Source organism: Callorhinus ursinus, unplaced genomic scaffold (assembly GCF_003265705.2).
Source record: "Callorhinus ursinus isolate GAN/ISIS: 27379988/994484 unplaced genomic scaffold, GSC_fseal_2.0 scaffold5, whole genome shotgun sequence".
NCBI classification, from domain to species: Eukaryota; Metazoa; Chordata; class Mammalia; order Carnivora; family Otariidae; genus Callorhinus; species Callorhinus ursinus.
Window position 1 is genome coordinate 23638195 of NW_027397067.1, and position 27491 is coordinate 23665685.

Consider the following 27491-nt stretch of genomic DNA (forward strand, 5'->3'; position numbering starts at 1 on the left):
AAGGAGGTGTTCTCACTGGACATCTCTAAGCCCAATAATGATTCACTGCCTTGAATCCTCTGCAGCAACTAGCAAAGTCATTCACTGTACAGAGAGGCACTCAAAACACATGTATCAAATTGAATCAAAGGGTATAATCAATATGCATAAAATTCATGGAATGTAATTTCTCCTATGTCATGTCCCCATAAAACATAACTTAAATGTCTTTTTGTAGATGTTAAAGAAATGCAAATGATTCTGTATATTACATAAAATATTTATTTCTTATTTACATTTCCATTTTTATGTAAATCATTGCACATATTACATATCAAAAAAAGAAAAAGAAAGGAAAAGATATATAAACCTTAGACGTCAGTGAAGAAACCATTGCACCATGTGATACTTATCAGCAGTCTCGCAGGTATCGTTTCTTGCTCTTTTTGGATTTTCTAGTAGTTTCTTGACGAATGGTATCATACTCCAATATGGCCATTTTGGAAAGTCTCTGTAAGTATTGAGATGATGCTCCAGCAAGAGGATCGCTGAAGCCAGAACCTGTGAAGAAAAAGAAATCAGCTATTAAAATTAAGCACACTGAAATTATATTCTCTAAAATACAGGGCAAACAAAATCTCTCTTCCTCAAATGACCATTAAACACTGCTAGTTCTTGATATATCACATTAGTTGAAGTAAAAATAGAAAATATTTACTTTCTAAAGTGATTGTGATGTCAAGTCATCTCAAAAATATTTAACTAGGGGTGCCTGGGTGCCTCAGTCGGTTGGGAGTCTGACTCTTGATTTGGTTCAGATCATGATCTCAGGGTCATGGGATCGAGCCCTGCATAGGGCTCCACTCAGCAGGGGGCAGGAGGGGTCTGCTTGAGATTCTCTCTCCCTCTCCCTCTGCCTCTCCCCCCACTCATGCTCTCTTTCTAATAAATAAATAAGTCTTTTTTAAAAATGTAACTAAAAAATCCTATAATATTTGTATTTAATTATATAAAACTATATCTGAGTCTATAATGTACTTTTTAAAACATGGGATGGCTGTGGAATTTATTCCAAAGCAAAAGAAACAGTCCCCCAAAATAATAAACTTGTTTCATACCTTACATGTTCATCAAGTTATTTTCTCCAAATATACCATTTCTCATAAATGCTAAGTTTAGTAAAATAGTAAAACTGTAAAGGAAAATGAATCATTCACTAACTGAACAGCATTACTCAAGTTTCTATTATAGAGTGGTAGTAATAATAGTAATAGATAACATATATCAAATGATCTCTCTGTGCCAAGTACTTACATTTATTTCATCCACACAACACTATGAAGTAGGCAATTAGTACTATCTTGGACCACAGATATAAAAAGAAGATTTAGTGGGGTTAAAGTCTTGCCCAAGGGCAAAGGATTTGAATCCAGATTCCTCATATTCAAACTTCCCATGCAATCACTACATAGTGCCCTAAATATGTAAAGATGTATAAATACTTCTATTTTGAAACATATAAAACTTAGAAAATAATGTACTGATTCAAACTTAAAATATTATTTAATTTCAAAACAGTCAAGTGTCAAAAAAAGCTATCTACAATTCTCCACTGTGGTTATTTTTGGTTTGGTTTGTTATTTGAGTGCATAACATAAGTAGGAAGTTCAGAGAAAGAGAGAGGGTAGAGGGAAAGAATATGATCGGGATACCGGTTCTTAGCAGTACAATGACCCTGACACTTAGAAAAACTCTCTGGCTACAAATTAACTGGATTCTAGATATTAAGCAAATGTCAAAAAGCCTCAAAAAACTTCAAAACTTCATACAAATCAATGCAATTAAGTTGGAAGTTGTTAACAATAAGATAAATTTAAAATCCTCAAATAGTTAGAAATTTATACACACATTCTAGATTATTCATCAGTCAAAAAAGAAATCATAAGAAACATTAAAATGTTTGTAACTAAATGATAATGAAAATATTACAAAACTTCTGTGATGCAGCAAGAGTTATACATAGAGAGGTTTATACCCCAAATTCCTATGTTAGAAAAGAAGGCTTAAAAATTAATAAGTTAGGTATAAGATACACATTAGGAAAATAATAAACCCAAAGAACATAGAAGAAAAAGATAATACAGGAAAGAGAAGAAATCAATGAAGTAGAAAACAAATTTACAATAAGAAAGATTTTTTTGGAAGATGAGTTCTTCATTGAAGATAATAATAAAGAAGAAAAGTCTTTGGTAAGATTGATTAAGATAAAAAGGCAGAAGGCACAAATAAATAACACTAAAAGAAGAGGGACACATAGAGCGTGTGACTCTTGATCTCAGGGTTGTGAGTTCTAGCCCCACATTGGGTGTAGAGATTACTTATAAATAAAATCTTTAATAAAAAAAAAAGAAGAAGAGGGATAGAAGTACAGATAAAACAAAAACTCAACTTTATGCCAATATATCTGAAAATTTAGACAAAATGCAAAAAAATTTAGAAAATATAACTTACCAAAATTGATTGAAGAATTAGAATGCCTTAAAAATCCTAAAATTAAAATGATTGAATCAATATTAAAATAATTCCTGCCTTGCTGTCTGCTTTGTTTGATATTAGTGTAGCTACACAATCTTTCTTCTTATTAATGTTTACATGATTTGTATTTTTCCAACCTCGCACTTTTGATCTTTCTTGCCCTTAAGTTTAAGGTATGCCTCTTGCAAACAACATACAGTTAATTTTCTCAGTCTGATACTTTGTTTTTTCAATGAAATATTTAGTCTGCTTATATCTAATGTAATTGTTATGTTTAATTTTAAATCTTCAATCTTGCTAATTGTTTTCTATTTGTCCCATATGTTTTATGTTTCCTTTTTCCTCCTTTCTTGTCCTCTTCTGAAATGATCAAGTGTTTTCTCATTTTATATTTTTCCCTCTCTATTAGCTTGTTACTTGTATTATTTTGTTATTCTTTTATTGGTTACCATACAGATTATCACATGTCTCTTTGACACATTACAATCTAGTTTACATTAGTTATTTTACCATTTTTCAAATAATGCGAGTATCTTACAATACTTTAACTCCACGTATGCCCCATCCTACCTCTGTGCTACTATTGTCAAGTATTTTATTTCTACACAGATTTTAAACTTCATAATAATACAGTTACTGCTTCTCATTCTTTTCCAAGTTGTTGTACTTCCTTTTTGTATAATTTCTTCCTTAGTATTTTTTAGTGAAGCTCTGCAGACAATAAATTCTCTCAACTTCTATTTGAATGAAAATGTATTTGTTTCACTTTTACTTTTAAGGGTATTTTCACTGGGTATCCAATTCAAGTTTGGCAGTTATCTCTTTTAGCCCTTGAAAATGCTATTCCAGGGGTGCCTGGGTGGCTTGGTCGTTAAGCGTCTGCCTTCGGCTCAGGTCATGATCCCGGAGTCCTGGGATCAAGTCCCATGTCGGGCTCCCTGCTCAGCGGGAAGCCTGCTTCTCCCTTTCCCACTCTCCCTGCTTGTGTTCCCTCTCTCGCTGTGTCTCTCTCTGTCAAATAAATAAATAAATAAATAAATAAATAAATAAATAAATAAATAAAAAGAAAGAAAGAAAGAAAGAAAGAAAAAGAAAATGCTATTCCACTTTCTTCTTGCTTCCATTGTCTACACTTAAAAAGTCAGCTGTACGTCTTACCATTGCACCTTTGAAGGTAACATATCTTTTCTCTGTTTTCTTGTTTTGTGTTGTTTTTTTTTTTAACTTAGTCTTTTTATTATCATGTGCCTAGCTGTGGTTTTCTTTGTTTCTCTCCTGCTGAGGGCTCACAGAACTTCTTGTATTGTTCGCTTTGTATTTTTCATCAAAATTGGGAACTTATCAGCCAGTATGTAAATATTGTTTCTGTCCTACCTTGTTTATACTGGAATTAGAAGTACACATGTGTAGGGGAACCCTCCTACACTGTTGGTGGGAATGCAAGCTGGTGCAACCCCTCTGGAAAACAGTATGGAGGGTCCTCAAACAGTTGAAAATAGAGCTACCATACAATCCAGCGATCGCACTACTGGGTATTTACCCCAAAGATACAAATGTAGGGATCCGAAGGGGTACGTGCACCCCAATGCTTATAGCAGCAGTGTCCACAATAGCCAAACTGTGGAAAGAGCCAAGATGTCCAACGACAGATGAATGGATAAAGAAGATGTGGTATATATACACAATGGAATATTATGCAGCCATCAAAAGGAATGAGATCTTGCCATTTGCAACGACGTGGATGGAACTGGAGGGTGTTATGCTGAGTGAAATAAGTCAATCAGAGAAAGACATGTATCATATGACCTCACTGATATGAGGAATTCTTAATCTCAGGAAACAAACTGAGGGTTGCTGGAGTGGTGGGGGGTGGGAGGGATGGGGTGGCTGGGTGATAGACATTGGGTAGGGTATGTGCTATGGTGAGTGCTGTGAATTGTGCAAGACTGTTGAATCACAGATCTGTACTTCTGAAACAAATAATGCAACATATGTTAAGAAAAAAGAAAAAGAAGAAGATAGCAGGTGGGGAAGAATGAAGGGGAGTAAGTCAGAGGAAGAGATGAACCATGAGAGATGATGGACTCTGAAAAACAAACTGAGGGTTCTAGAGGGGAGGAGGGTAGGGGCATGGGCTAGCCTGGTGATGGGTATTAAAGAGGGCACATTCTGCATGGAGCACTGGGTGTTATGCACAAACAATGAATCATGGAACACTACATCAAAAACTAATGATGTAATATATGATGATTAACATAACAATAAAAAATTTATTAAAAAAAAGAAGTACACATGTGTGAAGCAAGTTTACTTTGTCACATAATGACTTGCACACTCTCTTCTGTATTATCTTTTTTCTCCCTTCACTTTAATTGGGTATTGTCTAATGATCTTTCATTTTACAAATCCTTTCATCTGTTGCTTTCCTTTTCTCCCCCAACTTTATTTCAGTTTATTTCACAAATAAAAGTTGTATATATTTAAGGTTTACAACACGACTTGATATACATATATATTATGAAATGATTACCACAATTAAGTTAATTAACACATCCATCACCTCACAAAGTTATCTTTTCTGGGAAAGTAACTGGGTTCTCATCTGGGAAGATGAGAGCACTTGAGACCTACTCTCTTAGCAGACTTCAGTATACAATTCAGTATTATTAACTATAGTCACCATGCTGTACATTGGATCCCCAGAACTTATTCATCTTAGAACTATAATTTTGTACCAACATCTCTCCATTTGCCCCACTCAAAACCTTGGTAACCACCATTCTATTCTGTATGTTCAACTTTTTTTTTTTTTTTTTTAAGATTCCACATATAAGTGATTGATTCCATTAGGAACAAAATCTCATGCAGCATTTGTCTTTCTCTGTCTGGCTTATTTCACTAAGCATAATGCCCTGTGGGTTTAACCATATCGTCACAAACAACAGATTTCCTTTTTTACTGCTATATAATATAGGTATCCCAGCTTTTCAAAAGTTCACGTTGGCCATTTTACTTCTATGAAAGACCTACATTAGTATCTGTTTTTGCTAACTGCCAAGAAATCCAATAAAGATTTTTCACTTTGATTTTAAAAAGGTAAAAACTGAAAATAGTGTTCAGTGTTTGTTTTGCAGCGAGCCATTAGAGAGGTAGCATGCACCCTGAACAGTGAGGGTGGCACCATCAAGCTCCTTCCTGAACTACACTCAGCATCTCAGCATCAAGCTGCCACAGCTTTGAAAAATTTCAAAGGTCAGAAACTCAAAGCAAGACTAGTATGCAGGCCATGCAATGGCCCACATGAGAGATGATGAGGGACTATCCCAAGGTCCTGAGATAATAAAGGTGTGTGTATAGTGAACATAACATCCACTATGTTTATATAATAAACAAAGCTTAAAAGAAACATTAAAAAGAACAAAGCAGTTAAATCAGTGGAAAGAAAGAAAGTTAAAAATAATAAGTATGAGACAACCTAATAAGACACGTGGCAGGAGAAAAAAAATGAGCCAACTTACTCTTTGGTTTCTCTTGAAGTGGTACCATGGTGCAGGCCTCCTTAGTCTTCCTTATCCTAAAATTACATATTATCATAAAATCACTTTTACATAAACCCAGGGTACATTAATTTAAAAAATACAATAAGAGACAAGAAGCTGCTTTCAGCAAAACTCACTTGGTGAAGGACATCACATGGAAAGTAAATTAACATTAAAGTAAACTCATTCCATCATAACTAATCCAATCAGAAGCAGATAGGAACAACTCAACATCTCAGTTTTTGCTAATAAATTTTACCTGTAGATAAGTGTTATATCTAACTTTTCCCATATTTATCTTATCTTTATCTTAACTTTCTCTAAGTATGATTCAGGGAATGCTAAGAGGAAGGGAATCAAGATTAGATTAAGAGGGTATCTAGATAGGCCAATATCAACTATCCCCGTACTTGTGCTCATTTTGCGTATTAACCACCACAATCTGAATTTTATCTTAATTAACTTTTGTTCCTACTGGAACAGACCTACATAACAAGTGGGTTATTAGAGGAAGTATGTCTTGACCGAACCTGCTGTAGGTGAGATAATCTATAAGAATTGCAAATTTCCTGTAACTATATTAAACTTTAGAAGTCAGGGGCACCTGGGTGGCTCAGTCATTAAGCGTCCACCTTCGGCTCAGGTCATGATCTCGGGGTCCTGGGATAGAGCCCCACACTGGGCTCCCTGCTCCGCAGGAAGCCTGCTTCTCCCTCTCCCTCTCCCCCTCCCCCTGCTTGTGTTCCCTCTCGCTGTGTCTCTCTCTGTCAAATAAATAAAATCTTAAAAATAAATAAATAAATAAATAAACTTTAGAAGTCAGGTGGAACTTTTAAATGCCCTTCGCTTCTAGGATTACTACTATAGTTATATTACCAGAGTGTGCCTTGAGAGTCACTGAAAGTGTGTGATTATAATTAAAGAAATTTGAGGGGCGCCTGGATGGCTCAGTTGGTTAAGCATCTGCCTTTGGCTCAGGTCATGATCTCGGGGTCCTGGGATCAAGCCCCGCATTGGGCTGCCCCTGCTCTGCAGGGAGCCTTCTTCTCCCTCTCTCTCTGCTTGTCACTCCCCATGCTTGGGTTCTCTCCCTCTCTCTCTCTCTGTCAAATAAATAAATAAAAAATCTTAAAAAAAAAGAAATTTGAAAAAACAAACTTTTATCAGCATTTTAAAAACAAATATTCACATATGGAGGGAAAAGAGGGGCTAAGGGGTTGTACACAAGACAAACAAAAATGCGTTACTTCCCTGCTTTGCCATGGCTGTTCATTCATGGAGTGCTGTGCAATATGCAGAGGAGAATAAAATACTTGCACGCAACTTGACATGTTCTCACTAGACTGGCTAAAATAAAGACACTTGTTTCAAAAACAGAGAAAAGAACTAACACTTACATTTGCCAAGCACTTCATAAACATTATGGCACATAGCCACTGCTCTTCCACTTTGTATATGAACAACACTTGTCATAACATGAATTTAATATATTCAAATTATCCTTCACTGGCTAGGTAAATTCACACTCAAGTCGATGTAAAATGGCGAGGAATCATTCACAAACAGCCAAATTGCAAATGAAAAAAACCAAAAAACTGAAATAGAGCAAAAACAGTAGGAAGCAAAAGGCACATTAAGAGGTAGTTGGGCTAATTTAGGGGGTGCTTTCTGGGTTTCCAGTTTCTTAAAGATGAGCATATGCAATGAAAGAAGGGTAACAAGCCTGGGCTGTACTGAGACAAGTCCATTGCCAGACTCAGCCCTACACCCTCCTCAGAGGGCCCTGAGACTCCCAATTAAAATGACAAGGTTGAGGGGACTGTTAGGGACAAAGGTGTCTCCGTAAGGATGGAAAGTCACTGTCCTTAAGTAGGTTTTATATTCATGCTCCCAACTCTCTCTGTTCTTTCTACATCCCTGCCATCCCTCCTCTGTACCTGTTACCATCTACTCCACTAGCAACTTGCTTGCTCTCTTCCACCATCCCTGATTCTGCCTTATTTCATTATAATCTCATGGAAGAAAGAGTAATTTTGCTTTTTATATTTTTACAGCTTGGAAATCTGTCCTCAGATAATACTAAGAATGATAGGGAGTGGTTAAATAAACTATGGATACATTAATGAGATACAATGTAGCCAGTAAAGACTGTTTGAAGATTATGCAGCGACATGAAAAGAATGACTATGTGTAATAATAAGTCAAAAAGGCAAAATAAAAAATTGTAAGTACACTAAAATCATAGCGAAAACAAAAGTTCCCAAAAATGAAGAAGAGAATGAACACCCAACAATAAAAATGGATATGTTAGGATGGGTAAATTATCGAAATATTGTTTATCTTTTTTCTCCAAATTTTCTGCAAAGTTCTTATCTATTTTCATAATTTCATAAATTATGCACAACTTTTCATTTTTAGTGTATTTTCATATGACCAAAACTTATTTCAAGAGTAATTAAAAAGAACAATAATACTAGTGGAAAACTCGATAAGTATATTTTAAAACTCCTATATTTGTGTGCTGTGTGTAACTGGCTGACTTTAAAGCTCAGGGAATATGAAAATACAAATTTTCCCCTAAGGAGAGTAGCAACTCAGACTACTATAAATGCATCATCTTTTTTTTTAAGGCTGGCAAAGTGAACAAGTCCTGGACATTCGATAAATCCCTGAGGAATAAATAAATAAACCAAAGCAGCCACCAAATAGAATATGAGACTGTCTTACTAACTTATAGATCCCTTTGGAGAAAGGGGTTTTCTTTTAACAGTATGTCAGCCAGTCTGATTTATAAAAAGGAAGGTAATTATGATAATGGTTTTAAATGCCAATATTCAAAGTGAGTGGGACTTTTGTGGTTGACAGACTCCTTGTCCAATTGTCAGCGCAAGTCTTCATCAGGTTGTCATCTCATTTAGAACCTCCCCTCACACTATGTCAGTCAGACTAGAAACAAAACCCAAGGTACTATATTCAGCGTACAGTAACCTGTTAATATTGCAGAGAGTTCATTTATTTTTATTGCTAAAAATTCCAATATTCTCATGGGCAATCCATACTAGGGCAACAAATATTTTTAAAAGGAAGTCCTTAAGTCCTTTCTGGCAATGTCCCTTGAAAACTGAGAAAAGGGTGTACTTGTCAAACCAAACAAAATTGCTACCTAGACTAAAACGTGAGATCCTTTATGAAAAAAATATCAGTGGGCAAGAAAGACTTCAACTCACTAGGCAAGAAAACCTCTACCTTTAGCAGTATTACTACAGATACGTGTCGAACACAAGAGAACTGAAGAGCAATGGTCTACCTGACTGGAGGCATCTCGGTGTTAGCATGAAGCAGTCTTGGATGAACTTCCAGTGGAGTTGAACTTACACTTTTTGGGCAATTCTGCAGTCTTGGTAAATATGGCATTTTGACACATTCTTTGAACTCTTCTAGACCAAATGCTGTGGTGTATTCTAATTAAAAATAGCATCATAATCAATGGTATTATTTCTTGATGAAATGTATATAACTTCTTCTACCATATACTAAAATGCATAATACAATACAGTTAATCAGTCATTAAGTAAAGAAAATAAAGCTATTGTAATTTATCTAGTATCTTTCCCAAGAGAATACCTTTCAATTCCTACCATAGGGATTGTAGGGAAGAGTTGATTCAGGGTCTGATTAAGAAGTAGAATAAGAAAAAAGGACAGCTTCACAGATCTCCCATAGTTGTCACTGTCCTCTGCCCTCATTATTTTATATAATTAGAATTTCCAGAATATTAGAGAAATTCACATTGAAAGAGTTTAAAAGCTCTTTTAACAGTCTTGTATTATCTGCTATTTTAAACCTTTCTACCTTCCTGCTTTTATGTAAATAAGAGGTATAAATACTTGATTATTGAGTTAGCAATGAGACATAAAAGAATTTTATTTCAGGCATTGATTTTAATTTTCTCAGGGGTGCCTGGGTGGCTCAGTTGGTTAAGTGTCTGCCTTCAGCTCAGGTCATGATCCCAAGGTCCTGGGATGGAGCCCCGCATTGGGCTCCCTGCTCAGTGGGGAGTCTGCTTCTCCCTCTCTCCTTCTCCCTCTGTTGCTCCCCCTGCTTGTTCTCTCTCTGTGTGAAATAAGTAAATAAATAAAATCTTAAAAATAATAATAATAATTTTCTCTCTGCAAAATTTCACACAAATCTATAAACACTAACATTGAAGCATCAAGGTTGCTTCTCCTACTGACCTCACATAAAAGAGATTATCAAATTATTTAAAAACAAAACAAAACTTCAAAATGAAGGCAATAAATGGGCAAAAACAGATTTAGAAATTAAAGGTTCAGGTGATCTTTAAACTAATTTTAGAGAATTGTTTCTTAAGCTTTCTCTGCTAAGCAAGTCTAACATAGTAATAAAAATAGTATGGGACTGGAGTTATATTAAATGCTCCAAATGCTATTTTGCAACCTTTAATTTTTCTTCTTCTGGGAAAAAAAAAAAGTTTCTCCTGATCAAAAAACATACAAATTCTCTTTTCCACAAGTATATTTGGGGGTAAAGGACAGATAAATTTATGTCTTCTAAGTGTCTTTAATGGGAATCTAGTGAAAAGTTGAAAAAATAAAGCAACACACTCAAAACCAGGAGCAATGAAATGTGTTGGGGAGTTTGGATTTTACTATTTTCAAGAATTACACCTCTATTTATAAAGCTGAAGGCAGAATTCAGCATAAACAAGAAATACAATTATAATTTGAAATTTGAAATATAAATTGAGATTAAGCTATTAATATATTCATACACATGTCAAAAGTCCTCAAATTAGTCTTCATTGAGCAATGGTAGAATATAAGACACTTTCCACATAAAGTTTTGGTTAGAATTATGAATACAAAAAGATGCTGTTAAAGATTTGGCTTTCTTAAAACATAAAAACCAACTTGAGGTGTTTAAAAACAAACACAATTTGTGAAAAGTAATATGACCCAACAGAGATAGCACTGCACTGATACCAAGAGAAGTAGTTCTTTAAAATTTGTTTCCATCATGAGTTACAGAATTTCATTAAGTAAATTAATTTTAACTTGCTTCCATTTTTATTTTCCATAAACTCAGGATATTATCCTTCCATAAATGTTACAGAAATTATAAGATGGTCTCCTGACTGTTTAAAAAAGTACATGTGTTAGTTTAAGGCACTGTTTCTATATTTTCTTCAGTAAAATAATTGTAAAAATGAAGTTACCTTTCTTCATCTTTTGTGTTTCTAAAACTGCTTTCCTCCAGCTACTCTCAAAAAGAAAACAACTGTTAAGGGAATTTCTGGTGACATTAGAAGTAGCAAATTTGATTTCTGGAGAGAGGACTGGCATTTTTTCTTCTTCTTTCAACAGTGCTGATGAAAGTGAGATGCTGCTTCAGATTCAGGACACAAAATGAAAAAAAAAAAGTATTTCAGAGATAGATATTTTTTCTAATTTGTTTTCCATCATATAGATTAAATACTAACATAGGCTTACATGGAAAGTTCACTTATAACATGTAAATACATATTCTTGGGATTTTAAAGTAAGAGGCCTTTAATAATAGAGCTAAAATTGGTAGTAAGAGTTTTTTCTCTTAAATATTTTAATAAGTTCTTTCAAATCCCAGGTCACAGATATTTAGGAATATAAAAAAAAATTAAAGCCCAACAGCAAGTTATGGTGCACAAGACAATAAAATGTTTAGGATTCTCTCCAATATATTACCGTTGCACACAATGACCAAATGGGACTTATCTCTGGGATGAAAGGTTAGCTCAACACACAAAAATTAATGTGATATACCACTTTAACAATAAAGGATTAAAAAGTCACATGATCATCTCAAGAGATGCAGGAAAAGCATTTGATAAAATTCAACACTCTTTCATGATAAAAACTCTCAGCAAACTAGGAATAGAGAGAAATTATCTCAACATAATAAAGGCACGTAAAGCCCACAGTTAACGTCACACTCAATGGTGAAGAATCAAAAGTTTTCCCTTTAAGATAAGGAATAAGGCAAGGATGACCACTCTTACCACTTCTATTTAACTACAAGTCCTAGCCAGAGCAATTAGGAAAGAAAAGGAGTCCAGACTGGAAAAGCAGCAGTAAAATTGTCCCTGTTTCAACAAATGTTATGATCTTAAACATGTGGAAAATCCTACAGACTCCAAAAAATCACTTGCTCTTTTATACACTAACAATAAACTACCTGAAAAGGAAATTGGGAAAGCAATCCAATTTACAATAGCATCAAAAAGAATGAAATACTTAGGAATAAACTTAACTAAGGAGTGAACAACTTATACACTGGAAAACACAATGAAAAATTAAAGAAGACACAAACGGAAAGATAACCCATGTTCACAAATTAGAAAACTTAATTTTGTCAAAATAACCATACTACCAAAAATGATCTACAGACTCAATACAATTGAAATCCCAATGGCATTTTTTTTACAGAAATAGTAAAAAAATTCAAAAATTCATATGGATTCACAAAGGACCCCAGATAGCCAAAACAATCTTGAGAAAGAAGATCAAAGCTGGAAGGCAACAAACTTGCTAATTTCAAAATACATCACAAAGCTAAGGTAACCAAAACAATATGATAATGGTATAAAAACAGACACATAAACAACTGGAAGAATAGAATCCAGAAATAAATAGACATATACACAGTCAACTGACCTTTGACAAGGATGCCAAGGAGTACACAATGGGGGAAGTATAGTCTCTTTAACAAACAGCACTGGAAAAACTAGATATCCACATGTGAAAGAAGGAAACTGAACCCTATCTTACACCGTACACAAAAATCAACACAAAATGGATTAAAGAATTAAACCTAAGACCTAAAAGTTAAAACTCCTAAAAGAAAACATAGGGGAAAACTTTCATGACATTGGTCTTGCAATGATTTTATGGATATGATACCAACAGCACAGGAAACAAAAGCAAAAATAGACAAGTGGGACCTGCATCAAACTAAAGAGCTTCTGCATAGCAAAGAAAACAATCAACAGAGTGAAAAGGAAACCTATACGCTGGGAAAAATATTTGCAAATCATATATCTGATAAGGGGTTAATATCCAAAATATATAATTCCAGAGCAAAAAACAAAACAACAACAAAACAAAAAAATAAAAAACCCCTAATAACCTGGTTTAAAAATAGGCTTAAGGACTTGAATAGACATTTCTCCAAAGAAGACATACAAATGGCCAACAGGTATATGAAAAGATGCTCTGGCCAAGGTCAAAGAGGCCTGTGTTCTCCTCTAGGATTTTGAGGTTTCCTGTCTCACACTTAGATCTTTCATCCATTTTGAATTTATTTTTGTGTATGCTGTAAGAAAGTGGTCCAGTTTCATTCTTCTGTATGTTGCTCGCCAGTTTTCCCAACACCATTTGTTGAAGAGACTGTCTTTTTTCCATTGGATATTCTTTCCTGCTTTGTTGAAGGTTAGTTGACCATATAGTTGTGGGTTCATTTCTGGGTTTTCTATTCTGTTCCATTGATCTGTGCATCTGTTTTTGTGCCAGTACTATAATGTCTTGATGACTACAGCTTTGTAATATAGCTTGAAGTCCAGAATTGTGATGCTTCCTGCTTTGTTGAAGGTTAGTTGACCATATAGTTGTGGGTTCATTTCTGGGTTTTCTAGTCTGTTCCATTGATCTATGTGTCTATATTTGTGCCAGTACTATATTGTCTTGATGACTACAGCTTTGTAATTTAGCTTGAAGTCCAGAATTGTGAAGCCTCCAGCTTTGCATTTCTTTTTCAAAGTTGCTTTGGCTATTCAGGGTCTTATGTGGTTCCATACAAATTTTAGGATTGTTTGTTCTAGCTCTGTGAAAAACGCTGGTGGTATTTTGATAGGGATTGCTTTAAATGTGTAGATTCCTTTGGGTAGTATAGACATTTTGACAATGTTTGTTCTTCCAATTCATGAGCATGGAACATTTTTCCATTTCTTTGTGTCCTCTTCCATTTCCTTCATAAGTGTTCTATAGTTTTTACAGTACAGATCTTTTACCTCTTTGGTTAGGTTTATTCCCAGGTATCTTATTATTTTTGGTGCAATTAAAATGAGATCGATTCTTTGATTTCTTTTTCTGCTGCTTCATTATTGGTATACAGAAATGTTCCATCTATCCCTACTTTGCTGAGGGTTTTTATCAAGAATGGATGCTGTATTTTGTCAAATGTTTTCTCTGCATGTATTGAGAGGATCATATGGTTCTTACCTTTTCTTTTATTAACGTGGTGTATCACGTTGATTGATTTGTGAATACTGAACCAACCCTGCGGCCCAGGAATAAATCCCACTTGGTTGTGGTGAAGAATTCTTTTAATGTATTGTTGGATTCAATTTGCTAGTATCTTCTTGAGAATTTCTGCATCCATGTTCATCAGGGATATTGGCCTGTGGTTCTCCTTTTTAGTGGGTCTTTGTCTGGTTTTGGAATCAAAGTAATGCTGGCCTTGTAGGAGTTTGGAAGTTTTCCTTCCATTTCTATCTTTTTGGAATAGTTTGAGAAGAATAGGTATTAACTTTTCTTCAACTTACTAGACTAGTAAGTCTACTTCTAACTGACTAGACATACCACCAGAGGCAAAGAAAACAAAAGCAAAAATGAACTATTGGGATTTCATCAAGATAAAAAGCTTTTGCACAGTGAAGGAAACAATCAACAAAACTAAAAGGCAACTTATGGAATGGGAGAAGATATTTGCAAATGACTTATCTGAAAAAGGGCTAGTATCCAAAATTTATAAAGAACTTATCAAACTCAACACCCAAAAAACAAATAATCTGGGTAAGAAATGGGCAGAAGACATGAATAGGCACTTTTCCAAAGAAGACATCCAGATGGCTAACAGACACCTGAAAAGATGCTCAACATCACTCATCATCAGGAAATACAAATCAAAACCATGATGAGATACCACCTCACATCTGTCAGAATGGCTAAAATTAACAAAAGAAACAACAGGTGTTGGCAAGGATGTGGAGAAAGGGGAAACCTCTTGCACTGTTGGTGGGAATGCAAACTGGGGCAGCCACTCTGCAAAACAGTATGGATGTTCCTCAAAAAGTTAAAAATAAAACTACCCTGTACTCCAGCAATTTTACTACTGGTATTTACCCAAAAGATACAAAAAGACAGATTCAAAGGGGTACATGCACCCCAATGTTTATAGCAGCATTATCAACGATAGCCAAACTATGGAAAGAGCCCAAATGTCCATCAACTGATGAATGGATAAAGAAGATGTGGTGTAGATAGATAGATAGTGTGTGTGTGTGTGTGTGTATATATATATATATATATATATATATATATAGAAAGAGAGAGAGAGAGAGAATATATATATATATATATATATATATATATAATGGAATATTAGTCAGCCATCAAAAAGAATGAAATCTTGCCATTTGTAACAATGTGAATGGAGCTAAAGTGTATTATGCTAAGCAAAATAAGTCAGAGAAAGACAAATACCATATGATTTCACTCATCTGTGGAATTTAAGAAATGAAATAGATGAACATGGGGGGGGATAAAAAGAGAGAGGGAAACAAACCATAAGAGACTCGTAATGATAGAGAACAAACTGGGATGATGGAGGGAAGTGGGTGGGGGATGGGCTAGATGGGTAATAGGTATTAAGGAGGGCACTTGAAGTAATGAGCACTGGGTATTGTATGTAAGTGATGAATCACTGAATTCTACTCCTGAAATCAATTATTGCACTGTATGTTAACTAACTAGAATTTAAATAAAAATTTTGTAAAAAGATGTTCAATGTTATTAACCATTGGGGCAATGCAAATCAAAACCACAGTGAGATATCACCTCACACCTGTTATGATGGCTATTATAAAAATTTTTTTAAAAGACAAGTGTTGGGCAGACTGGACTCCCCTGGAGCCACCCACAACGCCCAGCCATGGTCAACACCCCTGTGTTCGACATCGCCGTGGGCAGGGAGCCCTTGGGCCAGGTCTCCTCCGAGCTGTTTGCAGACAAAGTTCCAAAGACAGCAGAGAACTTCGTGCCCTGAGCACTGGGGAGAAAGGATTTGGTTATCAATGTTCCTGCTTTCACAGGCTTATTCCGGGATTTATGTGCGGGGGGCGGGGGTGGGGGGAGCTTCACACGCCATAAGGGCACTGGAGGCAAGTCCATCTATGGGGAGAAGTTTGATGATGAGAATTTCATCCTGAAGCACATGGGTCATGGCATCCTGTCCATGGCCAACGCTGGACCCAACACGAACGGTTCCCAGTTCTTCATCTGCACTGCCAAGACCAAGTGGTTGGATGGCAAGCATGTGGTGTTCGGCAAGGTCAAAGAAGGCATGAACATCGTGGAGGCCATGGAGCACCTTGGGTCCAGGAATGGCAAGACCAGCAAGAAGATCACCATTGCTGACTGTGGACAGATCTAATAAATCTGACTTGTGTTTTATCTTAACTACCAGACCATTCCTTCTGTAGCTCGGGAGAACACCCCTCCACCCCCACCTGCTCAAAATACCCCAGAATCTCTGTGCTCTCACTGCAGTTCTGCGGGCTCCAAGGTTCTTTATCCCCAGGTCTAGCTGGACTACAGAGTTCAGTTTATGATGATGAAATAAAACCTAAACCACACACAAACACAAAAAGACAAGTGTTGATGAGGGTAGAGAAATTGGAACTCTTGTACACTATTGGTGGAAATACAAAATGGTGCAGCACTATGGAAAAAAGTATGGAGGTTCCTCAAAAAAGTAAAAATAGAACTACCATATGATCCAGCAATCCCACTTCTGGGTATTTATCCAAAAGAACTGAAATCAGAATCTCGAAAAGATACCAGCACACCCATATTCACTGTGGCACTTTTCACAATGGCCAAGATGTGAAAACAATCTAAATGTCCATCAACAGATGAATGAATAAGGAAAATGTGGTATAGATATACACTGAGATATTAATCAGCTATAGAAAAAGAACACAAGCCTGAAATATGTAACGACATGGATGCACCTTGAGGACACTATGCTGAGTGAAATAAGCCAATCACAGAAAGACAAATACTGAAGATCCACTCATATGAGGTATCTAAAACAGTCAAACTCATAGAAGCATAAAATGGTGGTTTCCAGGGGCTGGAGGGAGGAGGAAACAGGGAGTTGCTAATTAGTGAGTATAAAGTTTCAAGACAAGTAAGTTCTAGAGATCTGCTGTTCAACATTGTACCTATATACAACAGTACTGGATTGTACACCTAAAAATATGTTAAGAGGGTAAATCTCATGTTAAGTGTTCTTGCCACAAAAAAATAAAAATTTTAAAAATTATTTCCATGATAATATGCGTTTGTGCCTGAAAAGAAAAAGATAGTTTCTATGTCCCATGGAAAATAAATATGTCCTCATGATAGCCATTACTTTTATTCTAAACATGAACACAGAAAAATAATTATGTATTTTACTTAATTTGCCACTGGTCAAATTAGGTTAAGGTCCATTCTAATGACCTCATATTAACTCGATTACCTCCAAGTAAGGTCATATTCTGAGGCTGGGGTTAGGACTTCAATGTATGAATTGGGGGTGGGGGGCAAAATTTAATACATAACACTACATCATAGCCTATATAAAATATGTGTTGGAGGTAATTTTTAAAATTCTATTTAAATAAGTGGAATAAAAATTTATTCACTCTCTTAAAACCAATTTCTAAAATCGAAAAAAGGATAATATACAACAATTGAGACCTACACAATTCTACAGCACAATAATAACTGTTGATGTTCTGGGTAATATTTGAGGGGAAAAATATTCTGAAAATCCTTCTGTATCAAAGACAATAATAAATTCAGTAAGATTTTGGTATAAAATGCATTTACCATATACTAATCCTTTAAAAATTGGAAATCCATGGTACTTCCCTGTATTATTTGGGCTTCAAAGGACAGAAAATCCAAAATATGTGCTTAAACAAGATTTGCCCTCAAATAAAAGCCTGGCCAGACACCTCAAGTCTGGTGCTAAGCTATCAGGGACCTCACCTACTTCTCTACTCTACTGCTCCATTGCCCTGAACACATACTATCTATAGTTCAAGATAGCTGATTGAGTAAATGAACATTTGTACTGGCATTGATGGGAACCAGGGTTTTCATTGAGAGAGAAAAAGATACAGATTTCACACCAATAAAGAGTAAACAAAGACTTTGAAGTCCTAACTATGAATTGGAAGTATAAGACTTTCATCTAAAAAAGAAAAAAGACCAAAAAAAAAAAGTGTTTCCTAGCTCTGTTTACTAAACATAATAACTAAAGTTAAAAAAGAAAAAGAAAAAGAAAACCACAAAAACCAACCAGAAATAGCTGATTCCAAGTCTGTCGAAGGAAATGTACAAGATGAGCCTAGAACATTTTGTCATTCCAGAGATCTAGTAATCTATCAATGAAGACTATAACCATGGTAGTCAACAACTTAAAAAGGCTCCAAGCTGCCCAATAATGAGAGTTACAAACATTAATAAAAACATTAACTGCGATGAATTGAAATGTATTAAATACACACACACACACACACACACATACATGTACAGGCATATCTTATTTTATTGTGCTTCGCTTTATTGCACTTCACAGATAATTGTTTTGTTGGTGGTGGCTTGGGGGTGGTTTGAGGATTTCTTTGTGTGTTTTTTCGGGTTTTTTGTTTTTTACAAATTGAAGGTTTGTGGCAACCCTGCGTGGAGCAAGTCTCTTAGTGCATTTTTTCTGACAGCATTTGTTCATTTCACATCTGTCACATTTTGCTAATTCTTGCAATATTTCAAACTTTTTCATTGTCATTATATTTGTCATGGTGATCTGTGATCAGTAATCTGTGATGTTACTACTGTAACTGTTTTGATGGGCAATGAAGCATGCCCATAAAGATAGCAAACTTAATCAGTAGGTGTTGTGTGTATTCTCACTGCTCCACTGACCAGCTGTTCCTCCACCCCTCTCCCTCTCCCCGGGCCTCTCTATTCCCTGAGACACAACAATACCAAAATTAAGCCAATCAATAACCCTACAATGGCCTCTAATTTTTCAAGTGAAGAGTCACATGTCTCTCACTAGAAATGATTACACTTAGTAAGGAAGGCAAGTCAAAAGCTGAGACAGGTTGAAAGCTAGTCCTCATGTGCCAAAGAGTTAGCCAAGTTTAAATGCAAGGGGAAGTTCTTGAAGGAAATTAAGAGTGCTACTCCAGTGAACACACTTATGGTAAGAAAGTGAAATAGTCTTATTGCTGACATGGAGAAAGTCTGAGAGGTCTGGATAGAAGATCAAACCAGCCACAACAGTCCCTTAAGCCAAATATAGAGCAAGGCCTTGACTCTCTTCAATTCTATAAAGGCTGAGGGAGGTGAGGAAGCTGCAGAAGAAAAGCTGAAAGCTGGCAGAGGCTGGTTCGTGAGCGCTAAGGAAAGAAGCCATCACCGTAACATCAAAGTGCAAGGGGAAGCAGCCAGGGCTGATGTGGAGGCCGCAGCAAGTTCTCCAGAAGATCCAGCTAAGGTATGAGCGTGGCTACACTAAACAACAGATCTTCAATGGAGATGAAACAGTCTTCTACTGGGAGAAGATGCCATCTAGGACTAGATGAGATGAGAGGGGAAATCAGTGCCTGGCTTCAAATCTTCAAAGAACAGGCTGGCTGGACTCTCTTGTCAGGGACTAATGCAGCTGGTGACTTTCATTGGAAGCCAATGCTCATTGACCATCCCCAAAATCCTAGAGCCCTTCAGATTTATGCTAAAATCCACTCTGTCTGTGCTCTGTAAGTGAAACAACAAAGCCTGGATGACAGCACATCTGTTTATAACATAGTTTACTGAATATTTTAAGCCCACTGTTGAGACCTACTGCTCAGGAAAAAGATTCCTTTCAAAATATGACTGCTCGTTGACAATGCACCTGGTCAACCAAGAGCTCTGATGGAGATGGACAAGGAGATTAATGTTGTTTTCATGCCTGAGTACAACAGAAATTGCTGGTTTATAGGCCTGTAAGAGAACTGATCTCTGAATTTTTTAATAAAACAACTGAGGTCTAGCAGGGTTATTAAATGGTTTGCCTCTAATGTTATACAACAAGGAACAACAAGAGTATTAATTTATCAAATTCTCTTAATGGAAAGGAGAAATGAACAAAGGAAAGCAATTAAAGAAGTGTTAAAATTGAGCTCTAACAAAATTAAAACTAAGCATGTAAAATATTAGGAACAACAATTTTAAAAACTATAGGCAAATTTCCCATCTGGACAATAGGGGACTTCCCATATCCTAAAATCCATAAGCAGCCAATTTGCCAGTTTGTGTTTAAATATTCAATTCACAGGAAGAATTACATGGAAGCAGTCCCTAAGTTAAGAACCCCCCAGGCTGTGAATTGAGAAATGATGAAATATAGGAGCAATGGCACCTACAATACATCCCATCCACCTACACATCCCAGAGCCCTTTGTTACTTCCCCTTTCCTGTCGCCCATTCCTGGATGGGACAAAATATTTATTTTCTTGTTAACCTTTCTGTGCCTCAGTCTCCCTACCTAGGGAACTAATAAGCTCTGTCTTACAGAGTTATTATGAAGTCTGAAGGTGATTTAAGACAAGCATCTAGCTAAATGCCTAGTATGCTGCTTTAATACTCAAACAAGAATCTTCAGTTCAGACTGCAGTAAGGTAGCTTTACACACAGAGACAAATGATGGCTGCTATTATTATCATAATCATCATGATTATTACCCTAGGCCAAGAATCAGCTAATGGCTAGGTACACGAGGTACAGCTTGACTCAATGCCTCTTCCTCTCTTCCTCTTTTCCTTTCAGGGGAAAGGTGCACTCCTAGAACTCTCCTGTTTTTCTTCATACTGACCTGTTCTTGCCTTATGCTTTTCCATACCCTTCATCTCCTTGCATAGTACAAATTTAAATATTTTCCCATGATGTTCTATTCAGTTTTGTGGTACTCATCTCCCACTCGCTGCATCTGCCAAGTCTCCTTCTTCGTGTTCATTTCCTCATATAATTTGTAAACTTTGACTGTGAGCTCATCTTTAGAGAGATTGCCACCTATGGGAGTCCAGTACTCCCTGAGCTCTGGAAACTTTGCTATGCAGACTTTTCCATCGGTCTCTGCTTGACCCTGGGTTTTGGAGGTGCCAGCACAGTTAGTATGTCAGTTTCTTGGATGGTGGTCCCCAAAGCATGTAGTCATGTGAATTCAGACCCCAGACTTGAGCTGTATGTGTATGCAGCTGTGCAGAGTCTATGTGCCGGATTTAACAGCTAACTCTTTTCCTGCCATAGTCCCAAGTGGATGGCAAGCTTCCTTGTAGTCTCCTCAGGCCAATGGGGGCGTATTTTTCTATTATCACCTCAGTGTCTGTAGCAGGTTGTATTTTTCAAAGAAGGATGCACTAATACATATCCATTCCCATACAAGTTCTTCCTTCAATGTACTATTGACACTCCTTCAAGAAGTGAGGTCTGTGTTCCCTCTCCCTGAAACTAACTTCCTGAGTAAATAAAGTGCCCTAGAAGTGACACTGTGTGATTTCCAAGGCTAGGGCATAAAAGGCGGTACCACTGGCTCTCTCTTGGGAAACTCACCTGTGAAATCCAGCCACCATTTTGTGAGGAAGCGGGTGACAGGAAGAAGCCACCACACAAAGGATCCAGCTGACATCCACAGCTAAGGTCTCAGTCCACAGCCAGCATCAACCACCAGACATGGGAATGAATGAGCCTGCAGGTGATTCCAGCCCCAAGCTTGTGATTCTTCCATCCGAGGCCCCAGACATCGTGAAGCAGAGCCAAGCTGTCCCTGCTGTGCACTGTCCGAATTCCTGACCCACAGAGCACAATAAATGGTTGTTTGCCATGACTAAGTTTTGGAGAAATTTGTGATGCAGTCATAGTAACTGGAAACAGTACGCCTTTGTGACTTCCAGCTTTCGGCAGATGCTCAACAGTGGCTTCCTATGTGAATGTTCCTTCATTTCTGGCACCTGGGGATTTCCTTCTCTTGGTCCCTAGCTCAGCCACATTTCCATAAATTATCTTATTATATTTTACCCAGCATATGAAATATACCAAAGTAGAATGGAGTCCCATCCGTGTCAGCTTCTTCTGCCACACAATCCAGAAGTTCCCATAACTTTTCAAATGAGGACATAAAAAACTGATGCTTTTAATTCCTTTTATATATATACTTAAAAATAAAAAAGAGAATGAACCCTATAGAAAATGTATTTATTAAAGGACAGATAATTCATTCCAGAAAAAAATACAAATGATCAATAAAAGTTCATCCTCACTAGTTCTCAAATAAAAGCAAAATAATATAATGAGCTATGATTTTGCCAATCAAAATGGCAAGGATTTTTCTTTAATACTAGATAATGTAAGATGAGGTTCAAGGAAAATAGGCACTCTCATAAGGTTTCAGTGTATATGTCAATAACATATGTCCAGAAAGCAATTTGGCAATATATATGTCCTAATAATTTTATATACTTTTGACCCAGCAAGTCCACTTCCAGGAATTTATCCTAAATGAATAATCATTGATACACACAAATATTTATCTTCAAGGATGTTAAATCCTGTATTTTTTTATAGTAGAAAAGAAAAAAGGCTGAAAATAACCCAAACATCAAAGAGCAGTTGCTAATATTATCTTTATTTTTAGCTTTGTTTAAAGCAAAATAGTTATCAAGTGAACATAAAGACAAGTTGTGGATTCATTGAGAAAGCTAGTTATTTATTTATCCATAATGCAGGTCATTGTGCTAGGAGCTGAAATACAAAAATGATGAAGATGCAAAAGTGTACAGTATGTTGGGGGGGAACAAAGTAAACAAATAATTAGAGTTCATTATGATAAATATTAGTGATAAAGGTATGTTTCAATTCTGTGTATAACAGAGGGTTTGCTAACCTAGCCAGATGGGGGAAGTAGGAGTTTTGCTTTTGTTTTTCAGTGAGGGATGTTCAAGCCAAGTCCCATGGGTTTTCATAAGTAGAAATTGGCTGTGACGGTCAGTAGGCTGAATGTTTACTAAAATTCTTGCTCCTCCAGAGAATACAGTGTTCCTAAGAAGTGCCTATCTCCCCGTGATTGGAACGTGAGTGAGTGTAATGTGTAACGCCTTTAAGAAGCAAGTCTGCTTTTTCCGATCTTCTTCTCCTTGCTACAATTAGATAATAGGGAAGTGTCAATGAATGGTAGAGCCTGGTCCTACAACCAACTGGGAGAAAGCTGCCTGCTGACCAGGACTATCTGCTTTGGAATTGTTATGTGAGCAAGAAAGAAACTGTTACACGTTAAGTCCCTAAGATGTTGAGGTCCATTTGTCATTACACCTAGGAACAGACTAATACATGCAATTTTTTATTTCCAAGGGTGATTATTAGCTCACTTACTCAAATACATTCACTAAGCATGTACTATATGCAAATCAATATTCCATGTGCCTGACACATATGAAGAACTAAACAGAGATTCTGCCTTTACAGAATTTCCAATGCAAAAGGAAAAAGAGCAGCTGCTCACACAACTGTAATATAAGGCAAAGTGTGACATTACAGCCCAAGGAGAGAGAGATGTCTCACATCAGGGGAGTTAAAAGAAGGCAGATGTTATTTTCACATGGAAGTTCAAAAAAGACTTGGAAGAAACCAGAAAATGACAAATAGAATTTAGACAGGCAGAAATGCAGGTATAGGCATTCCAGGAAAAGATATAGATGTGAAAGATGACACGGAGAATGGAGCGGGGTTCAGATAATGGCGCTGTGAGAGATAACGAAATGACAGTTTGGGGCGAGATCACAGACAAATCTGAATGCTAGTCAAAGTGGTTTGCACTTACTTCTTTGAGCAATGGGAAGACACTGACACGGGTTTTGAACCGAGGTGTGGCACATTCACAGGTATGCTTTAGGAAGATTAATCTGGCAGAGACTGGAACCAAGTTAAGAAGCCACTATAATTCTAATAGTCCAGAGTGCTTAAATTAGGGTAGCAGCAGTGAGAATACAACAGTTGATTGAATTTAGGAGGTTCAGCAAAGAAAAAAAGAATCAAAGAGGCCTGAAACTGTGAACTAGGGTGACTAAGAGAATGATGAATTACATTCAAAGGGAAATTGCTAGTCTGGGGGTGGAGAGAAACAAAGAGCTCAGTTTGAGATAAAATGAGTGGAGGACACCCAGGTGGAGCTATAGAACCTGGATCTAAGCTGTAGGAATTGAGGACCGTAGCTTCGGTTGGGAGAAGAAATTTTAAGAGTCATCTATTCACTAGTGAGAATTAAGGCCAGAGACTAGATTAAAGTTGCCAAAGAAGACTTGAGAGGGAGAAGAAAGCCAGATTTCTTTAAAATGTCCACAAAGCAGGAAGATAAAGAAGAGGCTGAGAGGTGACTGGAGAGGCAGAGAATACAGAGGAACCAGAATCACAGGGAGCACTGGCCCGTGTCCAATTCTATAGAAGTTGGTAGTGGAAGAAACTACTAATAACACAGCAACACCAAAAGCACAATCTCATTTAATCCTCAAAGAACCCAATGAAATACAATTCCCAGTCAATTACTGACCAGGAATTCCCACCCAACAAAGAACACATTTTATTCATCGGAGTAAAATGAGCCTGGATTCTAATCTTGATTCTGCCCTTCAATAGCTGCATAACCATAGGGTCATGAAGAAAATAACAGTGCCTCTGATTCTCATAGGGTTAGTGAGGATTCAATTTCAAAATGCATGTAAAGTGTTCAGCATGGTGCTGGACATGTAATAAACATTCAATGAGTGGAAGTTATTATTTTGCTTTAAATAATAATAAACACAGATTTTTCTCAACACAGCCTGTTGATGGAAATGTAAATCAATAAAGACTTTTCAGAACACAAGATTCTATCAAAAATTTTTCACATACACACACCTGACCCCGCAATTCTGCTTCAAGGAATTCATTTTATAGAACTGTTCCCATGTATAAGAATGTTCATTGTTGCATTGTTTGCAATGAGGAAAAACTGGAACCAATCTTAATGAGGAATGGTTACATAAATTACAATACATCCATACCATATGGTCATACATCTGTATGATACATCTACTATATCAATGCAGACCTAAGTAAACTGATATGAAGTTATTTGTCAGATCCTTTTAAGTGAAAAAGACAATTTCTCAAAAGAATCCAGATATGATTCCAATGATAATAATAAAAACAACAAATGAAAAAAGAGTAGGATAAACGCTAAATTAACTCTAAGAAGTGTTAGAAAGAAAGGAGAAAAAGGTAAAGAGAGGGCTTTCACTTCTAACTCTATATTCTTGTGTTTGAATGAGAACTACTAATGTGTTATAATGTAATTTTAAAAATGTAAAAAAAGAAATGTCAAAAGTATTTTTGAAGAAATGCCACTGTAACAGAGGATTTAAACTCACCATTAGCAATGTAGATCAAAAGCCAATGAAGATGGAAGAGCAGGGATTATTGTGCTTCAGAGAGTACAATACCCTGAAAATGGTTGCAAAGTTGCATTTCTCTAGACAGAGGCTCCAGTTTTCATGTCTATGGCCCCCAAAAAGCTGTAGGGGTAGAATGATCCATACAATAGAACAGACTACCTGTATTACACAAATCTTTTCTAGTATTTGTAACCCCTCATGAAAAGAGTAATAAACACACAAACTATAGGTAAATCAGAAATAGCACAAAGCTAAATTGGCTGTGAAAACGGAGCCAGAGCTAATTAACACGGTCAGTGTCCCAAGTCCTGCTCCATATGGCTGGGTGCAAGAGTGAGGTATAGTGGCAGTCAAAGGTAGAGGGGAAACACCTAGCCCACACCCTCCTTCAGTTTAAACCCTGGGCAGGTTTTAGGGGAGACCCTGTAAGGGCGTGTCCATTTGACACAGGGATGCGCGTGCTAGCCTTGTACCCAGCTTGAGGAGTGCGGAAACATACAGATCCGGCAGGCAGGTCCTCGTGTCCGGGGTTTGTTCCCATCTCTCTGCTTCACCCGACCCCGCCCGGCAGCTCCCCTCAAAGTGCGTCAAGAGAATCCTTGGAGTGACCCATTTGCCTCACTGGGCTAGTTTCCCCTGCCTGGAAGGGGGCCTGACCAGCTGACCTCTGGGCCCCACCTTCCCTTCAGCCCTGCCCCTGCAAAGTCCCCTGGCCCCCGCCCCATCCTACCCCCCCACCCCGCTCGCGCTAGGCCGGGGGTCCTCCAGAGACCACCCGCACTCACTGTCCCCGCAGCTCCACCTCGGAGGAGAGGGGCTTCTTCGAGTGCCTGGACCGTGGCGGTGGTGCCCAGGTCTGAGGCTCCGGCAGCGGGGTCAACTGGGGCAGCGGACAGCGCGGGAGCCGGGGGCGGCCCGCAGCCGAGCCGAGCCCCCGGCCCAGCCTGGCCGGGGCGCAGGGCTGGCCGCGGCGGCGGGGCAGGGAGGGCGGCCTGGCGCTCGTACGGGCGCCGCTCTCGAGGCGAACATGCTCGGCTGCCGGCAGCCTGGCGACTTTCGGGAGCGCGGCGCTCCCGCCTTTCAGCCCCGCCCGGCCCGGCGAGCGGCTCCGGTGGCTGCAGCGCCGCCCGCCCGACGCGCGCGCGTTGCCAGGCTCCAGGAGCTTCCGGACCGCCTTCCGCGCGCGGTCACCTGCCGCAGTCTTCCCAGAGCAGGGACCGACGGTTAGGGTGCCGCGCCAGGAAGGCGCCTGGGCGGCCAGAAGGCCGCTTAGGACTCACTCGACAACTAGTATAGGTGCCACCACCTTTGGGGTCACTGCTACGCGGGGGGGAGGGGGGGGGGGGGGGGGGCGCGGGATGGGAGGGTGCTTTAGAGGCTGGGTGTATAGGAGTCAGACGTGGCGCAAGTTCAGTGGGGTACGGAAGTTATGCCATGCGCCTGTAGGGTGGGTAGTTAGACAAGGTTGATGTTCAGTTCTCTGGGTTGCATTTTTAAGATTCAAACTAACCAGGTTCTCCAGAGTATTGATGAGTCTGGAACTTTCAAACAGCCCAGCGATACCTGCCTATCCCAATCTTAGGTTGTCATCCCCGAGTTCCCTCACCGTGCCCGCCCGAATTCCATGTTCTAGGTCTCCTTTGTCTGGGTTCTTTGGTGAAAGGTTAGGTGCGTGTCCCCTCCCCAGTAAAGAAGCCTAGCACCCTGACTTGTGTGGTAGGACCTTAGCATCTATACTTTTGCCAAATTATGTTCGAAACCCTCTGCCTCCATTTCATGACCCCAAATAGGGATGCAAGTTTAGCCCTAGTAACGATGGTTTCAGATCCCCGACAAAACTGAAGCTGCTCTTTTCTGTTTTCAT

The 27491-nt window shown here is 37.9% G+C and overlaps 1 protein-coding gene and 1 pseudogene across 8 annotated transcripts; one reads left to right on the top strand and one right to left on the bottom strand.

Moving 5' to 3' along the window:
* Positions 1-246: 246 nt before the first annotated feature.
* CUNH8orf89 (chromosome unknown C8orf89 homolog) lies at positions 247-27228 on the bottom strand. Of its 8 annotated transcripts, none has more exons than XM_073892699.1 (8): positions 26413-26728; positions 25604-25747; positions 11290-11456; positions 9361-9514; positions 7304-7400; positions 6033-6087; positions 2491-2526; positions 247-540 (listed from the first exon to the last, which is right to left on the bottom strand). In XM_073892699.1, exons 3-8 carry the CDS (start codon positions 11414-11416, stop codon positions 392-394), a joined length of 618 nt encoding a protein of 205 aa, XP_073748800.1. In that variant the 5' UTR covers positions 11417-11456; positions 25604-25747; positions 26413-26728; the 3' UTR covers positions 247-391. The 8 variants fall into 8 exon arrangements, with proteins under 8 accessions (XP_073748800.1, XP_073748801.1, XP_073748806.1 ...); XM_073892700.1 differs by having other exon boundaries at positions 11290-11459; XM_073892705.1 differs by lacking the exon at positions 7304-7400 and adding an exon at positions 21756-21991 and having other exon boundaries at positions 6033-6088; positions 11290-11459.
* Positions 16038-16639, top strand: LOC112823529 (peptidyl-prolyl cis-trans isomerase A pseudogene; annotated as a pseudogene).
* Positions 27229-27491: the final 263 nt, after the last annotated feature.

What these genes read in the sequence shown, in the direction of transcription:
- CUNH8orf89 (XM_073892703.1), bottom strand. Translation starts at nt 11,416, where the DNA reads ATGCCAGTCCTCTCTCCAGAAATCAAATTTGCTACTTCTAATGTCACC. An exon ending in AACACAAAAGATGAAGAAAG is followed by an intron (nt 9,515 to 11,289) that starts GTAACTTCATTT and finishes ATTTTTAATTAG; the next exon opens with AATACACCACAGCATTTGGT. An exon ending in ACTTCAAGAGAAACCAAAGA is followed by an intron (nt 2,527 to 6,032) that starts GTAAGTTGGCTC and finishes TTTTAATTTTAG; the next exon opens with GATTTTTAAGGCATTCTAAT.